At 42.6% G+C, this 26,945-nt stretch overlaps 1 protein-coding gene across 1 annotated transcript; it reads right to left on the minus strand.

Moving 5' to 3' along the window:
• On the minus strand, positions 1–25,834 carry LOC146170845 (uncharacterized). The gene is made up of 4 exons (XM_084586739.1): positions 25,704–25,834; positions 18,550–18,676; positions 9,246–9,363; positions 1–118 (listed from the first exon to the last, which is right to left on the minus strand). Exons 2-4 carry the CDS (start codon positions 18,647–18,649, stop codon positions 28–30), a joined length of 309 nt encoding a protein of 102 aa, XP_084442865.1. The 5' UTR covers positions 18,650–18,676; positions 25,704–25,834; the 3' UTR covers positions 1–27.
• Between the last annotated feature and the right edge of the window lie 1,111 nt (positions 25,835–26,945).

Consider the following 26,945-nt stretch of genomic DNA (forward strand, 5'->3'; position numbering starts at 1 on the left):
TATCTCTTAACAAGACGAACAATTTATTCATTTCTTACAACATTTTGGCCAAAGATTGCTCTTGTTTTGCTCAATATAATCTGGCAAAGTTCTCTCACTCACGATCTTCATATCGCACCTGTATGGAAAAGTGAAGTAAAATATCATCAATTCATGGTGAAATGGCTCATCTCAGGATTCTATTAGAGTTTTAAAAAAGGCGTAAAACTTATCAACCACTTTTCAAAGAGCGCCATAATACATTTCACCTTTATTCGCAGTGGAAAAATAAGCATTCTTGTTACATAGCTTTTTACGGCCTCCTTTATGACAACCGCCCAAAATATAATAGGTATTCAGTGCGGTATGGGGAACAGACATTTCTCTACACAGAGGGGAATTTATGGCCGACAAATGTAGTTAATTTTCGAACCTTCGACAAAAGTTTGAATATTCACCTAGGGAATCATTAGTGGTCCTTGCATATGTTGAAACGACGTCGGATGATGTAATCGCTCTTACTTTGTTTCCATCGGCTATATCTAGCTCGAACAAACTACCCTCCGCTGCTGTAAACTGCAACACAGTTGAATCATTCATAGAGCATGTCCTTAGCACTTATTAATCAGTAATGCCACCGCGATCAAACTACGATGCTGACATTCATGTGTATTTTTTTTGTAACTATACTTGTTTTCGTGCTGAACCAGCTGCTTTCTATTTTCTTTTCCCTGAATATGGCATCATTACCGCCACAATGCCGCTATGATGAATTTTCATTTTGTATTATATATGTACTCAACTTGTTCCCCTGTATTGTCTCCTTTGTATGCACTCTTGCATGGGCCCGAGAAGGGCCAGCAGTATTTGTAAATAAAATAAATAAATAAAAAGAAGATCCTAGCTGTGCATTTGTTCTGCAGTCGTCTGTCACTGTTCGATATTAAATGGAGCGTTCATCACTGGGATGGGTAAGGTTTTTTGACAAGTTCACCTAATCCCAAAGCAAAGTGGTGGAAATACACAAGTATGTGATTTCAAACGATTTGTAGAATCGAGGCCTTTAAATAAAATGCAAGATCACATCCCTTGATAATGTCAAACGCAGCTTTATAGAAACGAATTCAAAACATCTCTGATGATCGACGTTGATATAATTTAGGGGAAACTTAGTAGAATGCCCTTGTGAGATTTGTAGGATAATTATACTTATTTTGCAAATTATTTATGCATTGTAAAACGACTATTTAATTATGGTATTCTAAAACTTTGTGTATTGTGTCTTAAAGCATTCAGTGATGCCTTCTACTAGAGCGCCATTGACAGTTTTGCGTTGCTCACATGTACTCCAAATTTATAATCATGAATGTTTATGACATTGCCTGTTTCTTCAAAAAGTTTCTCAAGTTCTTTAACCAAATGCGGCTGTTTTATTGCCACTGAAGGTTTATATGTGTTGATTTAAAGAACATGTCGCAAAAATGAAGCCAGGATATAAAACAATCGGTCAACTATCATAGAAGCGTTTTCTCAAGAAATGAAACCTTAATATATTATCAGCTAGCGCTAAAGAGAGGAAAAAAGGAAGGGTGAGGAAAGAAGAAGCCCGTCATCGTTCCGTGAACGCACCAGATGTTTTTGTTTTCGAAAAGTTTGCCAGAAGGCATAAGTTGAAAAAGGGAGAATGGGATGCAGGAGATAGAAAGTTAAAAAAATGAGTGATGTCCAGTTGCGCTTAGATATTTGCAGAGGTTGGTGGTGTAGCGATTGTTCATTGTCCACTTCTCGTAATCACAATTGCGATTCCACCGCAGGTCCACCTTCATGAGTATTCGTTGTCTAATGTGAGTCGTTGATGGACACGTCCACAAGTGACGCACATCGCAGACCTCAGGTGCAGTTTCACAGTGAGGGCACCTGTCAGTCGCTGGCAGATCTTTATCACGCCACCAATGTCGTACAGATGGGGTCAGAACCGCCCCTGCCAGAATCCGGCGCACTGTTACCTCCTCTTGCCGAGTAAGACTACGGGAGAGAGGGTGCGAACACGGAGGAATGAGAGCGCGTGTTCGCTGGCGCAAAACTTGAGAATCGGAAACGTGGCCCAGGAACGGACCTGGGGGAAGAGGGGTAGGTGGTGGATCGCCTGATGTGTTTATGTGCGTTATAGCATCCGCTTGAATATTATGTGGATCGCGAGCATGGCCGCGAATCCAGTGTCTGCGCACAGGACATGGGTACTTTGAACAGAGCAAATGAGTGGACTGTGTTATTTGGAATGTGCGTCGAACGGCCTTTAGCTGTTTAAGGGCAGTGAGAGAGTCTGTGTAAAGATGAACAGCTTTGAATGTAGGAACTGGCGGAAGGGAATAAATGGCACTGTAAATGACGAAGTTCCAGTGCGAGAGGGTTGCACGTATCCGCGGTATATGTCACGTGAGCATTGAGATGCGGATTAGAGGGACTATACACATAAGTAACTTCTCGCTCTGCAGTCTGTGATGCATCATTATATAATATGCACCCTTCAGGCAGATGTGCGGATGATACCCACGGGGAAGCAGTGGGGCGATTGTCCGTGAGCTGGCAGTACGACCATGGAGGTAGTGTCTTTAAAGGATGGAGTTGTAAAGACTGTTTGCGAGCTCTGTTTGCCATCCGCTGATCAATGAGTTCACTTACTTATTTAGCTGGGCGTACGCCTGAAGTACTGGTATGGGTGTTAGGCGGGGAATTAAGACACGTTATTGCACGCATACTTTCACGATTGATGGCCTTAAGGACACTAGACTAAGGTTGAGTCGTATCCTGAAATAAGCCTTAACAGTGTGTTTGCAGGCACTGGAATGATAATCACGGACCCTTCTCTGCATCCTTGGAGTCAACGACTCGCTGGCCGTCCCCCTTTTAGCTTTAAATGCTCTAAAACGGCGACGCACAGCAGTCAGGCACAGCGGCACCCGCATGGCAGCACTACAGTGAGCCATGCACATTCTCTGGCAAGGCTGGCGAACAGATGGAAGAGTGGCTCACCGACAACCACCGGGTGAACAAGTACATTCGGTGGGATACCACAGGGATGCTGGGCAATATTGTTTTCTTGAACCCTACAGCAAAGACATGGTTTTTGAAACATGAAGTGTTCCTGAATAGCTGAAACTGCTTTGAAGAGCAGATTCCCAATTGCTTGAAAGATACCGCAGCAAAACGAATGTGCGCTGAGCAGACTACTCCCGTAAGCGGAAGTGCCTAGTAAACGGGCGCAACCTACATTGGAGATGGTTCCGAAACTCTTCAAAACAGTAACTTTCCTCATATCTGAAGCAGGCACAGTTGGCCACCTCTTAAAGGGCGTCGCAGAGAATGTGTATAACCTTTTAATCACTAATGATAAGTTAGATTCTCGTGGCTAGAATTCTTGGCATTGCTCATCCAACTAAAATTCCCGGTCTGACTGATTCCTAATTCGTCTTCGTGGTAAACAAATCGCGCCCCATCAACAACTTCAGCATACTGATGGAAGTTCTTGTGAGCCATGCAGATATGTTCGATTTCTCTCGAGATCAGCCACCACCGATTCCAACGTCCCGCACCCATCACATGATCGACACCGGGTCTGCACACTCGATGTGACCAGACATATCGTGTCAAACCTTCAGAACGTAATATGATTGACGGCCAGGTCCACGATATTCTGCAAGAAGGAATTCGTCAGGAATAATCGAGTCCGTGGGCTACCCCTGTGATTATGGTGAAAAAGGAAGATTGCACGTGGTGATTTTGTGTCGACTATTGCCGCCTCAGCGCTGTCACAAATAAAGATGTTTGCCCACTCCTGCGCGTTAATGATGCCGCTGACTACCTGCATTCAGCTTCATACTTTTCCATTGTTGATTCACGGTCCGAATACTGGCCGATCTCGATGCATCCAAAATACAAAAAGAACTCTAGGTTCGCGACTCCAGATGGGTCATGTGAATTTAATGTGATGCCTTTAGGCCTATGATATGTTCCGGGTGCCTTTGGAAGATTTATGACACACTTTTGCATAGACTAAAGTGGCAATATTGCATGTATTACCTAGATGACGTAGTGATTTTCGTGAGGACGTTCGCCGAGCATAAGAGCTTTTTAGAGCCTGTAAGATCCTGTCTCGTGCTGAACCCTAAATGCCCTTTTGAATACCGCCAGACCGTTGTGCTTGTTTATCTGGTTGACAAAAACGGTGTTAGGCCCGACCCACAGAAGATCAAACCTGTCAACTGCGGTAAAGAGCCCATGTTTTGAAAGAGCTCAGGAGCTTCTTGGACTTTGTTCAGCTTTCAGCGCTTCATCCTTCAGTTTGTTGACGTAGCCTACCCGCTCAAATGCCTCTTGCAGAAAGATATTCCGTTAAAAGGGACTCCTGAAGGTGATACTTCGTTTCACCAGCTGAAGTTTCTTCTTACTTCGCAGTCCATATTGCGTCATTTCAGCCCGACAGCTCCTACTGAATTCCCCATTCACTCCAGCCGCATTGGCGCGGTGCTGTGCATGATCGGAATCAACACGTTGGTGCTTGCAGAAGTTGCATCCTCAGCAATTTTGAACACAATTATACCATGAGCAAGAGTATCTTGTTCTTTTGACGTACAGCGGTTTCGCTTGTACCTTTATGGACGTGCCTTCACAGTCACCAAGGAACATCATTCGCTTTGTTTGGCTGGTGTATCTACGCGACCCCTGTGGCTCGTTGGCCCGCGGGATAATACGCCTTCAGAATGTAACTTTACTGTGCCGTACAAAACTGGCCACTAACACGCCGACGCTTACTACTTCTCTCCGCTGCCCCTTGCCACCACTGTTGGTGTTGATGACAACTTTTGACGAATAAATTGCCACCGTTCCCTCACAATGCCATTTTCCAGCCAGAACAGCGCAAAGGTCAAGACTTGGTACCGGGTTTTGAAAAAACCTGTGATCCGACATCTGCCTACGCCTTTGTTCGTTCGCGATGGTTAGATCTAGAGAAAACATTACTCGCCTGGCGGTGCGCGCTTCCCGCTCGTCGTTCTGGCTAGCCTCTATTCCCTGTTCTACACGCAATGCATGATGGCAGCTGGTAGCAGGCCACTTGAGTTTTGCCAGCACTTTTACCCTTATTAAGGAATGCTTTTACTGAGTGGTAGTGACCCCTTGTGATAAGTGCCAGCGGTTCAAGCTTCCCACGACTTCACCGCCGGGCCATTTACATTCGGTGACACTGCCGACCACACCATATGAGAAAGCGGGTTTTTACCTCATAGGTCCTTTTCCCGCCTCTTTCAAAGACAATAGCTTGGTCATGGTATGCGTTGGTAATCTTACGCACTACTGTCAAGCTGCTGCCATCCCTTCCGCCACAGCCGCTGACATCTCTTTCTTCCTTCTTCATGCTGTCGTCCTCCGTCATTGGCCTACTCGTGTCATTATTAGTGACCGTGGTCGCCAGTTTAGGGCTATCAGGCCAGTTTAAGCCTATGACACCACGAGGCATGAAACTGCTTATAGCCCTTTTTCCTCCTTTATACCATCCGCCTCTAAGTTCTCTCGACACCATCATACCATTCTCTCTCGACACTGAGCCTTCTGTTTCCTGCAATCTCTGACGCGCTGAAGAGGATCGTCGGCTCACATCGTTACGTACGGTGGCTTTGCAGGATTGTGCTAAGCGGCGCTACGACCGCAGACGCTGGAATGTCTGCTACTTTCCGAGAAACTTAGTATGGCTCTCGAGGCCTCTCCTCAAGCAGAGTTTTGCCCCAGAAGCTGCTGTCGACCTACACAGGCTCATTTATTGTGGTCACTCGCGTCAATGACTTGAATTACGTGGTGTCTCGCCGACCTTCCCAAGGCCGCCCCTGTCGGAAAATAAATGTTGTGAATGTCGCAAGGATGAAGCTCTGCCAATCTCTGGATATTGACTGGCATCCTAGGGGCTTCATCTGCGACGGGGGAATGTCATGTTTAAGCTTAAGAAAGGAAAAAGGGACAGTGAGGAAGCAGAAGGTCGCCATCGTTTGACGACCGAGCTAGGCTATGGTTGAGTCACATCCTGTAAATAACCCTTAACAATTTGTATTACTAGTAGTTGTTATTGTTGCCCTATTTCCCAATCTCTAGCTCTAAAAGGAATGCTATAGGTCACACAGTATTTATTCTTTTTCAGGTGATTCTTCATTCGTATCATTCGCCGTCGTTGAACGCAGCAGCGTTCAAATCTTCGGCCTGCAAAATGTATCATTTTCTACGCTGCTAGCGAAACAATACGCCAGGGAACTGGCAGGTAGAATTTGGCTGGTCACAAAACAGGGCACTGATTTGTCAGGGGGTTGTGTGACGTCACAAGGCCACACGTCATTATAGCTGCTATCATCTCGGGCTTGTCCGTTGAGACGGGAGGCTGAAATGAAAATGAACCTCCGAGGAATCTTGCACAATGAGGAAGACACGCTACATCTAAGCCACTCATGGCCAAATTGGGCTTTAGAGGTACCTATATCGGGTGGTGTTTCACTGCACACATTAAGACTTCATGCCGAGGAATACGAGCGGGAACATCGGTTCAGCTCAGTCGTTCAGTCGTGTCCGACTCTTCGTGACCCTATGGACCATATCACGCCACGCTTTCCGGTCTCTCACTATCTTCCTAACATCACATAACTTCATCTGCAGCGCCTCGAGGATGCCATCTAACCATGGCGTTCGCTACCTACCCCTTCTCCTGTGACCCTCACCATTTCCTAACATCAAATCTTTCTCCAGCGACTCCTCTCTTCTCATTAAATGACCAAAGTAGCTGAGCTTTAACTTTAGAGTTTGACCCTTCAATGAGCAGTCAGGTTTTATGGTCGACAATATCGACTGATTTGATCTTCTGGTCGTCCAAGGAACTCTCAAGGTTCTCCACCAGCACCACAATTCAAACGCGTCAATTCTTCGGTGGTCAGCCTTCTTCACAGTCCAACTCTCGCATCCATACATCACAACTGGAAATACCATAGCACGAGCGATACGGATCTTGGTTGGGAGACTAATGTCTCTGCACTTTACTAGGCGGTCAAGGCTAGCCATGGCTCTCTTTCCCAGATGTAGGCGTCTCCTAATTTCATGGCTGCAGTCTACTTCCGGGGTTATCTTGGAGCCCAAGAGAAAATCTGTCACAGCTTCCACTTCTTGTCCATTGATGCTCCAGGACTTGATGAGGCAAGACGCTATGATCTTTGTCTTTTTAAAGTTCAGTTTAAGCCCAAACTTCTCACTCTCTTCTTGTACGCGCATCAGAAGTCTCTTGAGTTCCACTTCACTTTCTGCCATTAAAGTGGTATCATCTGCGTATCTAAGGTTGTTGATAGGTTTCCGAGCAATCTTCACTCCAGCTGAAGACTCGTCCAGACCGGCCTTCCTCATGATGCACTCAGCATATAGGGAAGATAGAGATTGCATAATAATTAGCTGAGCAGCCAAGTAGACGTACGAAAGCGAGCATCAGCAGGAATAGTTCCGTAAAAGGATGTCATTAACGCTCTATAGCAGTGCCGTGTAGTCGAACGTTAATACCTCTCTAGTGTTTAATTGACGTGAAGGTACTAATTGTTTTGCCTTTCAAGAGTGCCAGAGGCATGCTCCTGATTTTTGTCTGCCGGGAGGCATTAACCGATAGAAGCTTCCGCTGCCGTATAAGCTAATGGCAACGACCAATATTGTCGACGTGGGGTTGCTAACATTGTAGAATTCAAAGAACATAATATACATTAAACAGCTACGATGAGTTTTCACAATGCTTATATATTTAGGTAGATATAAGGCTGCTATAAATCTATGAAGAAAGAACTTCTGGCAGATAAATCATTGTCTAAAATGGGATATTCGGTATAAGCATAAAAATCTACAACATCTTATGTATATCGAAGATAATTATTCATGACGATGTTTTCAATAAAAATCGTATTGGTTTCATAGCTTTTATATTTTATTACAACGGCGTTCTTCTAATTTCGAAGACCTCCTTTCCACCAGACATTCTGTTATATACTTCCTTTTTCTAAATTGTAGAAAGAAAGCCATAATATCTTACAACCTTCTATGTTATCTCTATTCGTATTGCTGCTTCACCGGTCACATTGGGCTAGAATGGGCACATAGAGAAACCAACATCCTTTCTTCCCGCATATTATGATTTATGTTAGGCACATATAGGGAACAGGCGACATTTTGGTCAAGGTTAAGTGCATGCATGACGCCAGTAATAACCCCTATTACATGCGGCACATTGTGTTTAAGTGAGGTTTGAAACAGAATGTACAGAATGAGAGAACGAAAAAAAAACTGGCCTCCAAGTTGCTGCATATCCACTGTCTGTGGCAGCGGCTAGATAAACTTAAGTTTAAATTGGTGCACTTTACTCATCATCATCACCATCAACCTGACTATACCCACTGCAGGGCGAACGCCTCTTGCATTTTTCTCCAATTAACCTGGTTCTGGGCTAGCTGCATCCATTTCACCCCTGCGAACTTCTTGACCTCATCCGCCCACCTAACTTTCTGCCGCCCCCTGCTGCGCTTTCCTTCCCTTGGAATCCAGCTTGTTATCCTAAGCGACCATCGGTTATCCTCTCTTTGCACTACATGTCCTGCCCATGCCCATTCCTTCTTCTTAATTTCCACTAGAATGTCAGTAACTTGAGTTATTTCTCTGAACCACTCCTGCACGCTTCCTATCTCTTAATATTACCCCTACCATTTTTCGTTCCATAACCCTCTGGGTTGTCCTCAACTTATGTAGAGCCCTCTTGGTTAGCCTCCACGTTTCAGCACTTTACTAAGAGGCAATAAACTAAACTTTAAAGCAAAATGTTTTTAGGAAATTAAATCAATACCCCTTTCACCGGGCATGTCCATATACGCTATGTAAAAAGGAGTAGTATATTGTCACTATATGCGCTAGAAACTGTGGTGTCACTTAATCTAAATGCAGACCACAGCAAGCCAGAATCGTGTCAAATAAATATGATCCACAGATGAAGCCGGTTCTTAGGGCGCGCTCACATCTGTATTTAAGCTACTCGTCAGTGTCCACTGTGCACACCGGCTCTTCAGTATTCTAGCAGTGCTTAAAAACATCGCCTGAAGATAAAGAAAGTACTTTTATTGGCAATCCATGTTTTATAGAGAATTCATGGGGCATGCAAAATACACTCATTACTAGCTGTTACATTCGCGTTGAAAGAAATAAGAGGCACATACCCTTTCACGAAAACCTCAGGATACTTGTCACTCTTCTGGAGGTCCCATTCCTCACAAGGCTTTTCCATGTCTACAGGAACTTCTACTTTAACCTCGTACCCACGGAAAAAGCATTCACCTTCAGTAAAAAAACAAAAAACGGTAACCACATTTTTATAGTCTTATTCCTAATTCATGGCACACAAAGGTGCGCCAGACTTTTTCTCACTATCAGTGCCTCCCAAAGTAACTGCAAAGTTGCATATGTCGCAAGTTGCTGCCGTGGCATAAGCTAAAAAACCCGCGCACACACACACTGCAGCTAAAAGCAGGTTTCTGGCTTTAATGGGTTTGCCTTTCAATAGTTCGTATTAAATTTCTTTGAATTCACCTATCTGTAGTTACCCTTTCGCATTCACACTACATAAGTTTTCAAGTTTTCTGCCTTCTGAGCAGCAATGCCTTCGCAAATAAATTTTTAGCAATACCCGCAACCACCCGAGAAATCATCTTTTCGTCATGGGTGGGAGAGCATCCTCCCGAAAAAGGGTGATATTTTCTTTTATTTCTCTTTCTTAATATTTTCGAGGTTTATTGTATATCATACTTGAATGAAAATTGTAGTGTTTTTCCAGATTAACAATACTGTGTTATCAGACGACATATTCTATCAAAGTGCCCTAGTTAAAGCTCGCTTGAAACCTGACAGTCAAATGTAACAAACGAAGGTCAAAGTTTTATCTTCCGAAGACCAAAACTAACTGTTTTTAAGGGTAACGGATTTGAAGCAAATAGAAGTACAGCCTAGCGAAGGGCGGCAGAAAGGTAGGCGTGCGTATGAGGTGAAGAAGATTTGAAACGATATAGTGGCCCTATTTGTGCAGGTGTGGAACACTGAAGTTGTAAGGGGGAGCTCTTTCCCTATCGGTGCTTGCAATCACACCTTATATTTATAAATCGGCGAAGCACGAGCATAAATCTCAACTTTCATTATCTTATTCACACTCTACATTTCACGGAGCCTGCTGATAAAATGCAAAATTAAGAAATCTGTGGTATAACGTTTTATTTCTAAGAGTACCGCCGTGTGCACGATGAAGTCTGTTCACACACGTGCTGTGAAACACGGCTGCTACAACCCTCTACTTATTAGAATGCTAAATTGCATAATAGGTCTTGTGTAATGATATTACGGATGACCATAATATAACGAGCTGCGGTTATTTAAGAAAAACGTCATTCTTAGATTTCATGGTATAAATTGTTTATGCTTTCAAGAAGGTTATGTCAGAAATTGATCTTAGCATTTTGCTAAAATATCGAGGGTTTAGCACATTTCTTCGGCAAAGCAAAAGAAAGCGATATAGCTCTTCAGGTAAACATGGCAGCAAATGTTCAAGTGAATGTTTATAATTCTTCTTTTTTCTTAAGCACTGGCTATATAATAAAGGATGAAGCTCCTACTTCTTCTCCTCAAAGGTAGAGGATGATGATGTTTTACCTACATGAACAACGAGAGCTCCTCTCAATATCTTGACAAACGCTCTTCTCACATTACTACGCAAGGCATTCTGAACGTCATGAGAGTTTAGCCTAATACGACATTTTAAAAAGAATATGCTGCGTAGAGCTGAGTTCATTGCTAATTATATTTGCAGAAATTGTCGTTTAGCTGTTATTTTATTCTGAGCTTGCATCCTTTCCTCAAGGTAGGGTCAGGTGTCCGCAGAGATGTGTGACGAATACAGTACCTTTCCTTTCCTATAGACCGATTGACATATTAAAAAGCATCGCAGAAAATTACTTGCCAAACTTGCCAAAAAGTACTTGCCGAAAAGTAGACAGGCACTTTCTGAGAAAGACATCAAACGCATGTGGCTTATACTAAGGCGAAACGCAAATCACGCTCAATATTTTGCTCTTAAACAGCACAAAGAGAACAAGGGAGTGATAATATATATGTTGGAGATTTCTGCATGCGAACCAGAGAGTTGTGCTGCGGCGTACGCCCTAATTACCCGTCCCAATTAGATATATTCGGTTGCCACTTCCGGCGACCTTTCTACCTATCGGTAACTCTTGCTCCTTGCTTAGACTGTTGAACATTACATTACTTTTCTGCGTGTTATTGTAAGCCTTACTTTCTCTTTTTATTGTAAATTTATTAATCAATGTTCTATGAATCGCACTTTTGCGATTTTCTCGTACATCGTGCAAACTTCCAGGTGAGAACACAGTATGAATTCAAGTCCGTTTTATTCTCTTCATTAGCGTTTTTTCTCCGCCTCACATTAGCGAGGTACAAAGATCGATTTATTGTGCCTCCGTTCACCAACCGGCTTCAAATGGTTACAGTTAGTGCCCATTACAGACAGGGTATTAGCGTTACATGTTACCACTATGAGCTTCCAATAGCGGCCTATCCGAATCGACAGATTCGTAGCAGCCCTCGCTGCAATAAAGCTCTGACCGAAGTCGGGGTCTGTTGCTCCGCTGCCACTGCGGACTGAGTACCGGCGGTAAACTGGCGTATTCATAAGGGGGAGAAAGCCCTCTGCAGGAGAAGGGCGTTTTCGGATGTGTAAAACAGGATTAGTTTGCACCCTAGAACGGTTAATAAAATTCCACGGATGGTCCTCTTCAAATTTTAGCGCATTTCTACCCCTACGCCACATATGATCCGCTGTGCGACATAAGGCGGTCGTAATGGCTTAGGGGCCACCTCTAAAAAGAATGTATCGAGCGATAACCGAGAAGTAGGTCATCACCCTAGCGCGACACAGACAGTGGTTCGAATCTGGGCTGCGCGCAATTTTCTATCTGAATAAAAAAAGACAACAACTGCATGTCAGTGGAATTGCAACTGCAGTGCGTCCTGATCCCGGCTATCTCAGCTGGAAAAGCATTACATCACTACATCAGGATTTGAATGCAGGCGCAATAATTGGCTAACACCTCACACACCAAACAATCTAGGGGGCACTTTGCACCACAATATTGCGGTGCAGCGATAGTGCAGTGGTCCATAGCCTTCTACTACGTCGCCGCTTTTTCTCATTCGTCTTTCACACCCGCCTTCGTCCACTGCCTTCCGGCGGGAATCAAGTGTCCATTGTGAAGTGTGACAGATACTGCGCGTTCTCTTTTCTGTAAACTAATTTGAAACGTCACGGCATTTACTCAGTTCCTCCGTTACGGCGTTTCCTTCTGTATTCTGGGTGATGCGCTGTTCGAGGAAGCGCCAAATATAAGGCGCAGCACAGATGCCTGGATCTGATGACCACCACGGTAAGCTTTTCATATGAGGGATTCGCCAATTCAGGTCATTGGTCATCACCGGACGTCACGTCATGCCCCAATGCGAAGCACTGATGACATCAATTCTGCGTATTACACACGAGCAGAGCTGGCATCATGATGAAGGCGCATCCGGCCTTGACCTCCGTGCGGTCATGGATGATGATAGCACCTGTGGATAACACTACAACTATCATCAACAGTCCCTGACATGATCGGGAGCTATCACTGTCATCATTTCTGCATTTAAAATCATCGTCACTACTGTCGCTATCACTCACTACAACTATCATTATAGGTAGCCATCTACCGCTAAGGTCTTCACTTATAGCTTTAAAGGTAAACAGGACACCGCGGAATCTCGCGAAGTGTGACACTTCTCGCGGACGAGCGCACGGACGGCGACTTAGAGCCTATAAAGAATTTGGCCTTAATATATACAAATTATATCCAGCCCTTAGTCAGCAGCAGTGTAGGAGCAGCTGTAGACGGCGGCGGTTAGACCTGTAGATCTAACTGCCAATTCAATTTTATTACTCCCGAAAGGCCGCCACTGGAATCTGATTCAGGCACCGCTTACCGCTAGAACCTTAATTGAAGAGCCCAGCAACAGATGCTTAAGGAAGTACCAGGCACTGAATACCAACTGGTGATGAGAAAAGAACAAATAAAGCATGTAATAAATAGACAAAGGGTAGGTGGGTAGGTGTGGTGCTATCTAGATTTACGAGAGAAACCGGGATTCGGGCAGATTTTTGGTAAATAAATATATTGGTAGTTGGAAATATGCATACTCGTATATAATGGAGTGTAAAAAGCGATGCAGTTATTGTAACGAAGTTTAACAAGCTGAAATTTCAGACTGAGAGCCTAGACACCAACAGCATGAAATGTAGATGATGCAGAGAAATATTTAAGACGTAAAAGCAGCAGCGAGTAATGTAAAATGCCGTTTATTGTAGTAGAGTAAAGTAATGCGAGACTTCAATGGCATACAGGGCAAAAAGGAGGCTGCGGATGTGCACATGATACAGAAACGATAGGGGGGAGAAACTAGCGAAATGAATAAAATGCTATATTTTACAAAACATGAACGCTTTTTTCCCAAAACTCAAGAACAATTTGCAATGAACATATAATAAAACCTCGTATTAATAAATAATTAACACAAATTATTCAATAAAAAAAATGAATGAGCATGTCAAAGGGGGAGTACAAATTTCTCAATACACTAAGCATACAACGCCATTGCTTGATGTTGAAAAAATGTTGAATGTGGAATAGGTTAATATATCTGAAATAATTGAAAAAAAAAGCGAAAAAGGTTGCTTCCAAGGTGTCAAAATGCTTAGACTGAAACGCCAATGATTGATGATGTATAATTAAAATAAAAATCTGTAAATGATCAATGATTTATCGAAGCAACTGAAAAAATGAAAGGCGATCAAAGGTTTAGAACTACTCAGAATAGAAGGTCGATGTCGGCTGACGCTAATTGGTCGGTGTGTAAAAAAGGAAGAAATCAATACTGAAGTAAAAACTAAAATAAAAAGTAAAAGCTGAAGTAAAAACCACCATCCATACGTGTGAAACGCTATCGCGTCATCTCAATGGTGGAACGTAAGTCTCCTGCCAATTTGTTTTCGATCATGAAACAACCAATCTCTGGAAAAAAAGACTAACGTTTCTAAAAGAACACCATTGTGACCAAAACGTGAACGGCAGGGTACAATTGGAGTGTGCTTCAAAAACTAACAAATGACACGGTTCCAACGAAACGTCTTAAACAAAAAGCAACCCATCGAAAGGCAAAGCTTCCAACCGCAAAAAAATTTAAAGAGCCGAATCTTACGTACAAGTGTCAAACGAAGTATTCATGCGGTTTTCGCCATCTACCGTGCTGATGGCTGCAACGTATAAAAGTTTGAAGGGGTATCTGTTTGCAGCTCACCAACAGCTGCGATCGTAGCATTCGCCAGCTTTTCAATGAACCTTCACTCTGCTGAGGTCATGTTTTCACCAGATCCAAGTGGGCTCACTCGAAATTGCTGTCTTTTCTCCAGTAAGAAGCTCGAAGAAATCTCCAGACAGCTGTAATCGGTAGCATCACATGCTACGTCAGCGGTAGACATGACCACATAAGAGTTGAATGAAGCTAAGTGCTCTTGGGGTGCCACATATCTACCCTGCTGCTTTGGCGGTGGCTGCCAACATTGTTGAAATTGATAACAAATTGTAGATGAGATGAGTAGTGATTGGAAGAGAAGTTTCTTTTGAGGAATTAATATGCGCTTGATCTTTGACATGTTTGGAAGGCGTAGGAACTATTTCGGAGATCGCCGACGCAGCACCTCTTTGAACAGGCGACCAAAGGCCAATTACTACCCTAAAGCTGACTTAAAATTAAGTTTCCTTATTCTGACCATAAATGATGAATAAAAAAATCTAAGTTGGTCTGGCAGAAGTTCTTTGGCTTCTCAGACACATTCGAAATTCTCCAGAAGAGGGTAAACGAGAATCAACACTAGTTGGAGCCTAGTGCTGCTAATTTCTTCGTTCAACAAAACCGAGAAAAACGTACAACGCTTGAGGACGCCAACTAGGCCTTCAGAAACCAAATGAAGGTTGATGAGCCTCAATGCCGAGCTTAAGCAAGTTCGTGAGCGCCTGGATACATTTTCTGAACAAGATCTCAAGTTTAAGCTTTCTGAAGCTGTTCCACACATAATGCACTACATATCACAGCAGAGAACGAGTGATATCAGCTGCCAAACCCACAAATAAAAAGGTGCAGCGCTACTGCACTACTCTAAATATTGGCTTTCGCAGCACCTATTGTTAACTTTTTGCAGTCCGTAGGCGTCTTTAAAGAAAATGGTGTTTTCTCATTTCCTCATTTCACTACAGCGCGAAAGCAAGTTTGGTGAGAATGAAATGCGGGCTTTGACGAGGAATCTTTTAAAGCAATAGAAAACGACTTAACCACCACGGACAAGTTTCAGTAGCATGAGATTTTATTTTTTGACAAAATGCAAATAATATGAGTGATGCGAGCGCTCTCATTATTAGAACCACTTCAACGAGTACTTTAATAGCGATGAGATTTGTGCTCGATTTTTTCGAAATCAAGACGCAATTTTCGCAGCCCTAAACCTACGTGTGGAACGGCGCATGAATAGTCAAAATTGAAAGCAAAAAGGCTGCCAACTTCCATACGGTCTACATCGGCAGTTTTACAGACAGTTCCCCATAATTAGGCACAGCACTTCTGTCATCATAGCTTAGTACAAACACAAAATATTAGAGACATCGTCGGACGTATCTCAGAGTACTGCTTGTACAGCCCGCTCCAATTCTAACGAAAGAAATATGAGCGAACTGCTGGCGTTAATTTTCATTGCGTAATTTCGTCTAATTCACCGCAAAAGTACTACTGAGAATGAATCGATCTTCGTAAGATAAAGCAGTATCGTCTACGCGCGTTTAGGAGCGCTGCGTTCTTGCCGATAATGGACCCAAACCTGTTTGCGACGCCCGACGGAGGAAGAGCACACAACGAGCAGCGTTGCGCCACGCCGACATGGCTCGCTCGTACACCTGTTTCAAAACCATGACCAGGATGATATTGAGAATAACAGTAACAGTGAGCAATGAAACCTTCCTCGGAAAGGAACGCCGAAATAAAGGAAGCGCATTAAAACCAACAAAAAAGAGAGTGATCTGTGGATAATCATGCAAGTTAGATTTGTTGAAATACAATCAAGCGATGATGACAGTAAAAATAGCAATTCTGTATGCGCTATACAAGACATGCTCAGAGTAACTGAGTCTTGGAAGAAATCTAAAATTTTCGCAAAACACAAAGCAGGGCACGTCAAGGTCTTGAACGATTCAGCTCAAGCCGTCATAAAGCATCTTGAAAAAAGGAAACCATGCATTTTTTTGTTTGATACTTCTTTACGTTTCACATTTCTTTTACCAATGCAAACTTTATTATCCCTTTGCTACGCATTAATTCACAGTCAATTAAACTACGGTGTCTCATATTGGGTGAAGCTCCTATCATATTTATTTCTGCCCTGTTATAAAACAGAGAAAGCAAGCGATGCGCATATTAAGCTCAACCCCTGGAATTTAATTCCTCACGCATTTTGTTCAATCCTTTAAATGTTCCACCTATCTCGTCCCTCGATTTTATTTATTGCTATCCTACTTCATAAGATTCATCATCAGCTCCTGCTAAGCATAGTTTCTCCCGGCACGATCAGAAGCAACATCATCACAAATTTTACGCTGCGGAAGAACTTTTTACTACCAAAGGTAGAAACTAACTACGGGAAACAATGGCTTCGTTTTTCATCCATATCATTTTGAAATTCTTTCAACTTAGAAATCGAATAAACAAATAAACTTTCTTTGTTCAAGGTCGAATTAAAGCGATTTTGTCGTAATGTGTGATTTCCATGTTTTGATCATATTTATCCCCGCATCTGTGAGTATTTTATCCTACCTTCTCCTTGTATTTAAATATTTTAGTAACTCACATTATACTACTTATCTACCTCTTTTTGTTTGCGTTGCGTAAAAATATGTTGAGTATCTCCTATTTTGTTGCTTTTTCATTTTAGTTTTCACGGGAGATCCCATCCGCGGTATTATAAAATGCGATTTCTCGCTGTATATGCTTGTATTTTGTTGGCATTTCCCAGTACACTTTCAAACTTCAAGTCATCACTTTTTCTTCTTGAAGATTTGCCTAAAAATTACACGTTATTTATAAAATATCCTCATGTTGTAGTTCACAAAAAGCACCACAGAACAATTGTATTGAGGAAATGTAAACAAGAAACTCATCAAATTATACAAGACCTTTATAAAATTCAGGCAATATGGGGACAACAATAAGTACTAAGAATGGAATGGAAAAATAGATAACATTTATCAATGTGATATGGAGCCACGAATAATTGAGCCGGCACTGATACAATTATTTGTTTGCCAGGCGCCTGGTTTTTGCCATGCAAAAAGGGGACCTTTTGAAATTGTTACATTGCACACTGAATTGCTTCATGCCGGCCGTGAGGGCGCACTCTTTTAGCAGATATTGTTTATATTACTTGTTCTCTATTTAAAGAAAAGGTATATTGATTGGTTGATTGATTGATTGATATCCAGGAGGACGACAGTCATGATAAGGCAAACTGCTGCCCCAATAATACACACTAGAAAATAGCACCCATAAATGATGAACGGAAACTGTCCGTCGGACTTCAGGGTTTATACCAAACAAAATGCTATACCTTTCTGCACAGAATCTTTATTGCAGTCGATAAAAGCATAAGTTTAAAGACAGTTATCCAAAGGTTTTGCCTTAGTCTGAATGCGCTAATTAGCTGAGTAGAAGTATCAGAAGCGTTATAAAAACAGTGTCATTCGAAGTGAAGCACGTGCTTGAAAGCACAGATTGCAATTCATACGATACAAGTACGACGAAACACACTAAACATATGTAATTATCTGTGGTGTCGATTATTGTAGCAAGTGGCCGTCGTGCACATTCAGTTTTGAGGTGGCTCTAGGCCTGCACAGGATTACGGGCGTATACGAATGACGGCCCTAGGGAGGTTCAACAATCTATAATAACCAGGTTTTGCTGCCTGAAGAAACACATTCCGTTCTCCTTGATAGCGGCCGCTCTGTGAAATCTTAACATGAACCGTAAGCCGTGTCAAGCGGGTGGCTAACTTTTCAATAACGAATGCAAAGATCCACCCTCTGTACATGTTCAGGTACGATAATAGAATTTCCCTAAAAATATATATTTAAGTGCAATGCCAAACCAGTGTATGAAGTTTTTGCTGTCTCATCTATTTTCTTTGTTTATGTTGCTAACCAATATTCTGCACAATTTCATCTTGTGTATTCCGTATGTTTGAGAAAATATTGGCGCACGCTCATCAATTCTTGATCTCTTCCGCAGTCACACAGGACTCAGAAAGAGGCGAATTGGAAAGGCAGTGTAGCTTACCATCTTGGCAATGTAATGACTCGTCGCGCATCATGGAAAACCTGGTCGCCATTGCTACTTCAGCTCCAAATATCAACAGAAGCATAGGAACTTTCTTCATTTTGGCTTTCTGCTAAATTTCAGATGTCTGGAGAAAAAATATTTATTTGAATAAATATTTCAACAAATAATTTTTATGTGAAGTATAAAGCAAATTAGGTAAAAAAGAAAAAATTGCCCTTTTTGGGCTTATGTATTGCAAAGAAACGCCCCGAGCTGCTCCTGCAGGCAAGAGTTCAGCTTCCCAACGAGAGCGTCCTCGATTATTTTGAGGACATGAAGTTTTTCCGTCGGTATGTACTCATGTCCGAGGAGAAAAACCTGTTATTTGATGAGGTGAATAACATGTCTCCCTAATACCATTGCTTAATGCACCCTGTCATTGACACCACGCATTCCTCCCGTACTACTGCCCTTATGGTTGACACGGCGCATTCCTCGCGTACTACTAGCCTTACGGTCAAGGCTACCAACGTCGACGATGCCTACAGCCAACGGGATGGACTGCCACTCTTAGTGTTTAGCTCGCATATCGAGCGTCTTGTTTATGGTAGTGGCATAGCACACATATTCCTTAATGATCTTGGGAGACATCTCACTAGACCAACGAAGATCTATTTAATTCACCCTCATAAATGAACAAGATTTTTCTGCTTGGACGTATTCTGATCAGCCCGCCGCAATAGCTTCGTCATGTTTTCGAAATAAGCGAGGAAGCTCTCGCTGGGAAGCTGCACTCTTGCCAGGGGTAGCGGCTCTGCGCTTTCCTTTCAGAGAGTGGTGGTAAAAGCTTATAGGAGCTGGTCTGTCTTTGAAAAAAATGAGGTGGGGATTAGCTTTAGTTAAGCCAGGTAGGTTGCGAAAGCAATAATAGCATGGTTACGCTATAGTTCAGCTCCTAGAGTAGCCAGTTGTGGTGTACCATGTTGACCGTACGATTAACACAGGAAACACATTGGAGTTTACTATGGTTTAGCTGTATTGTTTGTACCTATGAAGACACTTCGGTGATCCCTGAAGTAGTGAGACTTCCGTCGTTGCCGCCTAGATGCATTCTTACGTTCTTGACTGCTCAGTGAACACTCGGCAAAGGGTCTTCACTGCTCGAAGCGTTCATTACATTCTATTCGAAGTCGTCACCGGTTACGGACGATTCAAGTGAAGCGCGACGCGCTCGTCTGGCTACATCTTGAGCGTGCCTTCAAGCGAGACGCTGTTATCGTTTTTATCTGTCTCTGTAGCTCGCTGTCGTTTCCTGGCTTCATCGAGACGGCGTGACCTTTCTTTATGTTTATCAGGATGCATAGCGAGTGCCTGAGCTGAGCAAGCGCGAGCATTGATATATTCAACGTTTTTCTCCTCTTCCTCTCAACTGCGAGAGGAGAGGTAGCAGCAACGCCTCCCCTCGGTAGCAGCGCGGCTCCAGCTGCAGCGCGCGGTGTCTACCAACCGCCGCCACCCGATGACTCGACTTGATAGCCCATCCCTTGCAGCTGGTATGATGCCACAGCCATCTGGAGCCATTAAAGCCCAGACGCGCCTACCGACCGTGGCTACGCGAAGGACTGAAAATGGGAGTAGTATTGATTTCGCAATAAAACTCCACGATGTCGTGACGGGTTCGCGATTTTGCGAACAGGTGCGAGCTGCACTGTCCAACGAAAAAAAATCGATGTTGCAGCTTCTGGATGTCAGCCCAGCGATTGTACTAGGATATCCGCTCAAATTTCTCCAGCCTATCCTCTAGGAAGCACTTGAGGAGCATTGGAATGTCAATGGCTCCCGCGGCTGCTGCCACACAAAAGGCGCTTTGCTTGATTTGGTTTATAGCGTGTAATGTCGCAAAGTGATTCAGGCTCTGATAGAGGCTGCTTGATCAATGGTGACTGCGTGGTCACCGAATGTAATGTTGGAGCATGTGGTGATGTCCTCACAGTCGTAGGAAATATACAAGGGAAAACTTTGATTCAAGAACTCGAAGCCGTTGGCTACCCCAATGGGTTGACATAATCTCAATGCTACGAGAGCCCTGAGGGCTGAGTCTCGGATACCTGGGTTGGGGGGTCCGGAGCATGTGTTGCTTTACTAATCACCTCCACCAGTTGTCACGAGCCAGGCTTTTTGCAGAAGGCATCGACGATCACACAGCGACAGCGAACAAGGTTAGGCCAGCGGCTCAACAGCAGAACTTCGGCTTCTTTGTCTTAAGGAGCCAAGCGCTCGCGATAAGCACAAAGTGACGACGAGAAGGGCGTTGTATCAATATTCAGCTAGGCAATTCCAAAATGCTGTCTCCTCAGAACAAACGAAATTTGACTCGTAAATATTTGACCAATATAAATAGCAACTACGCGCCGTGGTAAGCATATAAACGCATAGTTCATAACGGAATTAGGCATAGAGCTCGTAATGCGTTCGTTTCTGTGCTCGCGAGGTCGACTAACTGAACGCCTACTATTTTTGATTCGCCTGCTAAATAAATTCAACCTTGCGGTCGAACGAAACTTCGGTACGGAAGAGAACAAAATTTATGCATCCTACTGTATCTTGGGTAGTTACTGAGTACGCATTTCAGCAACGCCTTCAACAAAAAGAACTCCAATTTAAATATGCGGCGAACCAGAGTATATTTCCCACTTGATATCTTTTTGATACGAGCGACGCTTTAAGCACAATTGACACTAAAATGTCCTCGCAATCGAATTTGAGCAACTTATATATAGGCGAGCTGTCCACTGCTATCTTACCCGCCTCTTTCAAACAGCACACTGGCAGCGAGCCAGGCCAATCATTATATCACCATAACATTATCATTACAATCAATAAAAAGCACTAATAGAATAAATATATTGAAGAATACCCCACCGTTGCGTTGCAGCGATTAGTACGCTCGACGTGTGTGCCCAAAGACGCTGATTCGGTCTCCGGCGCGGCAACAGCTATTCGAAGGTGACGAAAAGCAAGGCGCTCGGTGGGCTCTGCCATATCAGTGCATGGTAAAGAACACCGGGTGGTCGAAATTTCTGCAGCCCTCAACTATGGCCTCTATTATAGCCTGAGTCACTTTGCGACATAACACGCCATAAACTAAAGCAAGCCAATCGTCACAAAATAGCGCAATACATTTCACGTGGGGGGGGGGGGGCAGGAAAAACGACACCTGAGTTCAGACATCTGGCTATTTATGAACTTTCGTTTTCTAAGCGTGACACCATACCTGAGATATCCCGGGTACAAATACGAATAGCCACGAAATCATTATTTACATGAATACGCACTCAAACAGCATGTGCCGCAGCCCAGGAGCGATAGAAATAAAAAAAAAAAACTCGCTGTGAAAACATTTGTTCTGTGCACAGATAATTTGCAGCGGTCCTGGCCTGCCTCCCGGCTTAGCGTCCTACGTTACAAAGATTTGACAGGATTTTGATTTTAACCCTCTTATTTTGCAGAAAGTCTGCATACACGCAGGAGAAGGTGCTTCGGGATTATTATGTCATGCGAACGTGGAAGAGTTACGGTAATGAGGATAATTTGAATTACTACTCGTACAGAGGAATTTGATCGACTAAATTAGGACATAACCAAGAATTTCATTTTAAGGCGACAAACCTAAAATCCTCTGCATATAATGCGCTCTAGCAGCGGCCATAAAACGGCACCACCTCCGAGAAAATTCGTTGATCATTCGTAAGTGTGCCACGTCATGAGGGCACATTGGTTAGTCGACTATGTAAGGGCGGGTGTCACATGACTTGACCGAGCAGAGTGTGGGCTAGGCACGAAGCTTGTTTTTGAGCGAAAGCTTAGATGCAGATCCTAATTGTAGCATCAATGAAGTGACATAAACGCCGAGTATACATTGCGTTAGAGAGTGTCCGCAGCAGCGGAGTAATCGAGCGCACAATTTTGACTATGAAGGTGGTTTGTCAGAGTTATCATCGGGTGGGTTATTCACGTTGATGTTTTTGGGCAGCTCTCGCTTCAAACATGATATGCTGAACCTGTGCCAAGGTGAATATTTTATTATTATTACTCTGGTTTACTGCTAACTTCTCGCATTGGAGTTATTTTCGATACTTGCCGCGCTTTAGCCCCATGTGCTCACCAATCTACTCGGGATAAGGACCATAACTGATTTGTTCTACGCTTGTATTATCCTATTGTAAAGCGCACAACTATATCTCCACGCTCGGGATCTCATGATGCCATTCCGCAATAGCTGTGCGGCGTGTTAAAATAAGGCTATCGCCGATTTTGGCTGGTGGTAGTGTCGCTGAGTTGAAATCGCCATGCTAAAAGAGCCGCGTCAAACACATTAACGAACCTCGTATCTCGCATTATTGTTTCAGCATAATCCAGTACGTTAAGAAATGGCGAGTGGGGAACATCCGCGCGAAGTAAGTGAAAAGGCCCAGAAGGAATTTACTGTCCAATCAAACATTTCAAAATGTTCGCGATTAGAATGAAAAATACAGGGGGGCTTCGGTATTACATACCTAAGAAGGGATTTAACTGCCATTGATAGAAAGCACAGAACACAGAAAATATTTTCATGAATTAAAAATAATAATAAATTATAATATATTTGACTAGAAAGCAGAAAACAAATCACGCAACATGTGGATATTGTACCCGTGACCGCCATATTTTGCGACAGAAGGTTCAATACTCAGCTGTGGCGACGGATGTCTGTTCTTTCGTAGGCATACTTATTCCGTGCAACCGATCCTTAAGAGAGTTCGTAGCCGCTAACCTACTTCATAACGGTGGATGTGAAATGCCCTGTGGTACCGTAAGTGCCATATAGATAGTTATCTAACGGAAAGGGTCGGATCTGCGTAATACCCCATTAAGCTAGCTAGGACATCAAGGATGTCAGATTCGAAGCGGCCGTTTAACTAATCGAAAACAAATTCATTAAAAATAAGGGTTTTTTTTATAGAATACGTATGGGAGCCAACAGTCACTGACGCTAAGCAAAGCATAGGTGATCTTTCATCAATTTGAAATATTAAAGTGTTAGCTCCACTGAGTTCATTTGGAAATTCTGCATATTTCATTCGTCTGGTACATCATATGTTATAAAGCTGGTATCTCGTACTCATAAGCCGCATGCTCTTTCATGTCGCGTCGCGCTGAAGGCATCGTCTTCATCGTTCTTGCCAGGAACGAGAAAACTAAGCTATCGTAGCAGCCAATCCCGTCATATGTAAAAATAAAACATGGCCTCGCGTTATGTAATAAACATAGTCTTTATCAAATTGCAACTGATAAATACTCGCGTTTTGCACTGAACATAGTGATCTTAACAATGATCGATCTATGCTTCTCATTCATTTGTCCATTGCAATTACTCCATACACATGGGTTATCTCGCTAGAGATAGAGGCTGAAACCGCGGTATAGACGCTGCCAAGACTATCGAACAAAAAAAAAAATCAAAAATAGGCTGCTGCCGAGATGTTTCTGAGGACGACATCAGCTACTGCGGCTGTGGCCGATCGCTAACGAAGTGAGAATTTACGTTAAAGGATAATTGGAACTGTTGAATTTTTTTTTTACCGTATAGATAATGACTGGAAAGTAGAAAAAATAACACTCGCACGGTGGTTTCGAAACCACGACCTCCGAGTTTCACGTCCGGTGCTGTACTTAACGCGTAGAGATTGATGTCATTGTTGTTCGAACCCAGCCCTGTATACATAAAATACATAAACGTATTTGCGACCAAGATTTTTGAAAGTTTCTTTTTGGAGAGTTAATAGCTAATCAGGGTTAGTTTTTATTTTCGTTGTTCTCGGAATATATGGTCCAATAATAAATGAGGATTCTAAGAGTCTATTAGGAAATGGCTGCAATAAAGCGTCGTGCAGTACACGATTCTAAATGAGCTTTTTTCAATACTCGCGCTGAAGTTCGTAGTGTGTTAAACCTTGACACTGTTAAAGAACGTTCTGCGCGAGGGAGCTGAAAACATGCTGTAAAAATACTCAAAATGGTCGTACTTTTCTTTGTTCCGGCTAAGGACAGATTGGCGGAACAATTGCATAAGCCTACACTTTAGCAACTGATATTCTTCCCGTAAAAAGAAAAAAGAGACTTTTAATACGGAAAGATATTTTGCAATCAAATCAATCTGCTTGCAAACGCTTGTTCCTGAAATGTTTTATTGCCATTCGGCAAATTATCACTTGGTATTAAACAAAACTTATGACAGGCGATAGCTTATAATATAGACGTTCATGATATGTTCTGTATTTTCCTGTGGTACGTGGCGCAACATGATGGAAACCATCTAGACATTATTTTCTGTATCTACATTTATGGCCGAAGTATGTCGGTGTATCATGGTCGGTGTAGCCTAAAGTAAAGATTCCTAATCTGTAAAGCAGGCTCTAAATCCGTAGACAAGGCAAACGAGCATGGACACATCCACCAAAAATTGTTGATACACTGAAAGCAATGAAGATAAGTGAACACTCACATATTTTAAAACACACTCTGTTTTGCAGAGGTTTTCACTATAACTTTTAACAGTGCAGTGCCAGGAGGGATGCAAAATCTAGGCACTCGATGGTCGTAGAATATTTAGCAGGCCTGAAAACTGTTATATTTATGAAGCGGCTAAATTCTATGGAGGAGGCTCAAATTCCGCTTCCGCTATGTATACCCACCGAATGTGTCACATATGACAATTTATGCTCCAGGCAACATTAGTGACGAATAGCAATTATATGAGAAGGTCACACGCTTAGGATGAAAGTATAAAACAGGAATAAGATATAATTTATTTTGCCGGTCTAACTGCTGGATAAAAAGATTTGTCTGATGCTACCAAAAAGGTTCATTTTTGAATTGTAATGCCCAAAACTATTTAGTATGAGATGCAATTTTAATAAATTCATGCATATGTAACAAAAGAACAAATGAACTCGGCCTTCAGCCATTATGTGTCGATCTAATTATTAAACAGTGATGTAAATGTTTTTCTCAGTAGACTACTAAACTCCAAAGACAATAAGTTGTAAAAGCGCATACAGTTTACTATTCCTTGAAATGTAGCCTAAAATGAAAGAGCAGCGCCACGGCTACAAACGGCGGCGCCCACTCACCCGGTATCAATTACTTGCTTACTGTGTGAGCAATTTCACGCTGCAAGCATATGCGCCTAAGTTCAAGAAATTTATACGCAGACAAAGCAGGCAAGACATTTGCCTTTTGCTTTATCTTTTCGTCAGCACTACCAACCATAATGCCAAAGAAATACTTTTCCACTGTGCTGACGTTAGCGGTGGCTGCTAGCTCTGCATATACTGAGGAAAGGACATTCTACTTTGTCTTCGAATTTAAGTATTCAGTTATGCTAGACTTTTGCGGCAAATGGTTGGTTAGTAGCCGAGCAAGAAATTTATAACGCAGTTTGCTTTTATTAACTTGATTTACTTTTTACAGAGAACGCTTTTTGAATACATAAGTCAAATATAGCTGCCGTTTTGAATTACCAATAAAGACTCGAGGTGATAGAATTTTATCACTGCCTTAAAATGTGTCCCTTGTGAGCGTTAGTGAGCCACGTCTTTCCCATTAAGCTCTTGGCCGTCCTGCATGTATGCGACGTGCTCTAAAGCAGAGTTTGAAAAATGTAATTTTATAGAGGTTTACTGCGACAGTTCGACGACGAATAAGCCATTCGCAGGGTTGATGTCCGTGCAGTCTTATTGCTACAAACTGGTCCGATACTTCTTTTTGTGGTAATAACTGAAACGTGGTCACGCTACCTTGATAACCTGATGAAGCTTTGAGAAAGAACATACAGGCGAATCAGGATTACATTTACCGGATACAAAGCGCAACAAGCCTTGTTACAACAGCAGCAAATTTGGTATCTCCAATGACCCTCCTTTGCAGTGCTTGTACAAATTCAGTGCTCTGTACTGACATAATATGTTCCCTTGTATACTGTCTCCTTCAAATTCCCGTCTCATATAATTGATGATATGTGGAGTAAATATTTTTATGCGATAAACGTTATAGGTAGGCTTTTATACGTCTGAATGGTTTTCAATAAGCTTAAAACAAAACGATATTTGATCCCATATTGAATGATTACCAGTTGAAGCTTGCGATAAGAGTATTTCTGTAGCAGTTATATAATATTTCACAGTGACAGTCTGTTCAAAATTGATTCGAGTGAATGCTCAGAACCTGCTTATGCATTTTAACAATATTGATATATTCGACTCCCTTACTCACGACGCAGCTTAGACAACCAGTACCACGTTCACTGTGACCAAAAAAAAAACCCAAGCATGAACAACTGTACGGCTTTATGGAGACCAAATATAAAATCTTGA

Source organism: Amblyomma maculatum, unplaced genomic scaffold (assembly GCF_055883805.1).
Source record: "Amblyomma maculatum isolate TAMU_Amacu unplaced genomic scaffold, ASM5588380v1 scaffold_35, whole genome shotgun sequence".
NCBI lineage: Eukaryota > Metazoa > Arthropoda > Arachnida > Ixodida > Ixodidae > Amblyomma > Amblyomma maculatum.

What these genes read in the sequence shown, in the direction of transcription:
- LOC146170845 (XM_084586739.1), bottom strand. Translation starts at nt 18,649, where the DNA reads ATGAAGAAAGTTCCTATGCTTCTGTTGATATTTGGAGCTGAAGTAGCA. An exon ending in GTCATTACATTGCCAAGATG is followed by an intron (nt 9,364 to 18,549) that starts GTAAGCTACACT and finishes TTTTTACTGAAG; the next exon opens with GTGAATGCTTTTTCCGTGGG. An exon ending in CCTGAGGTTTTCGTGAAAGG is followed by an intron (nt 119 to 9,245) that starts GTATGTGCCTCT and finishes TTTTCCATACAG; the next exon opens with GTGCGATATGAAGATCGTGA.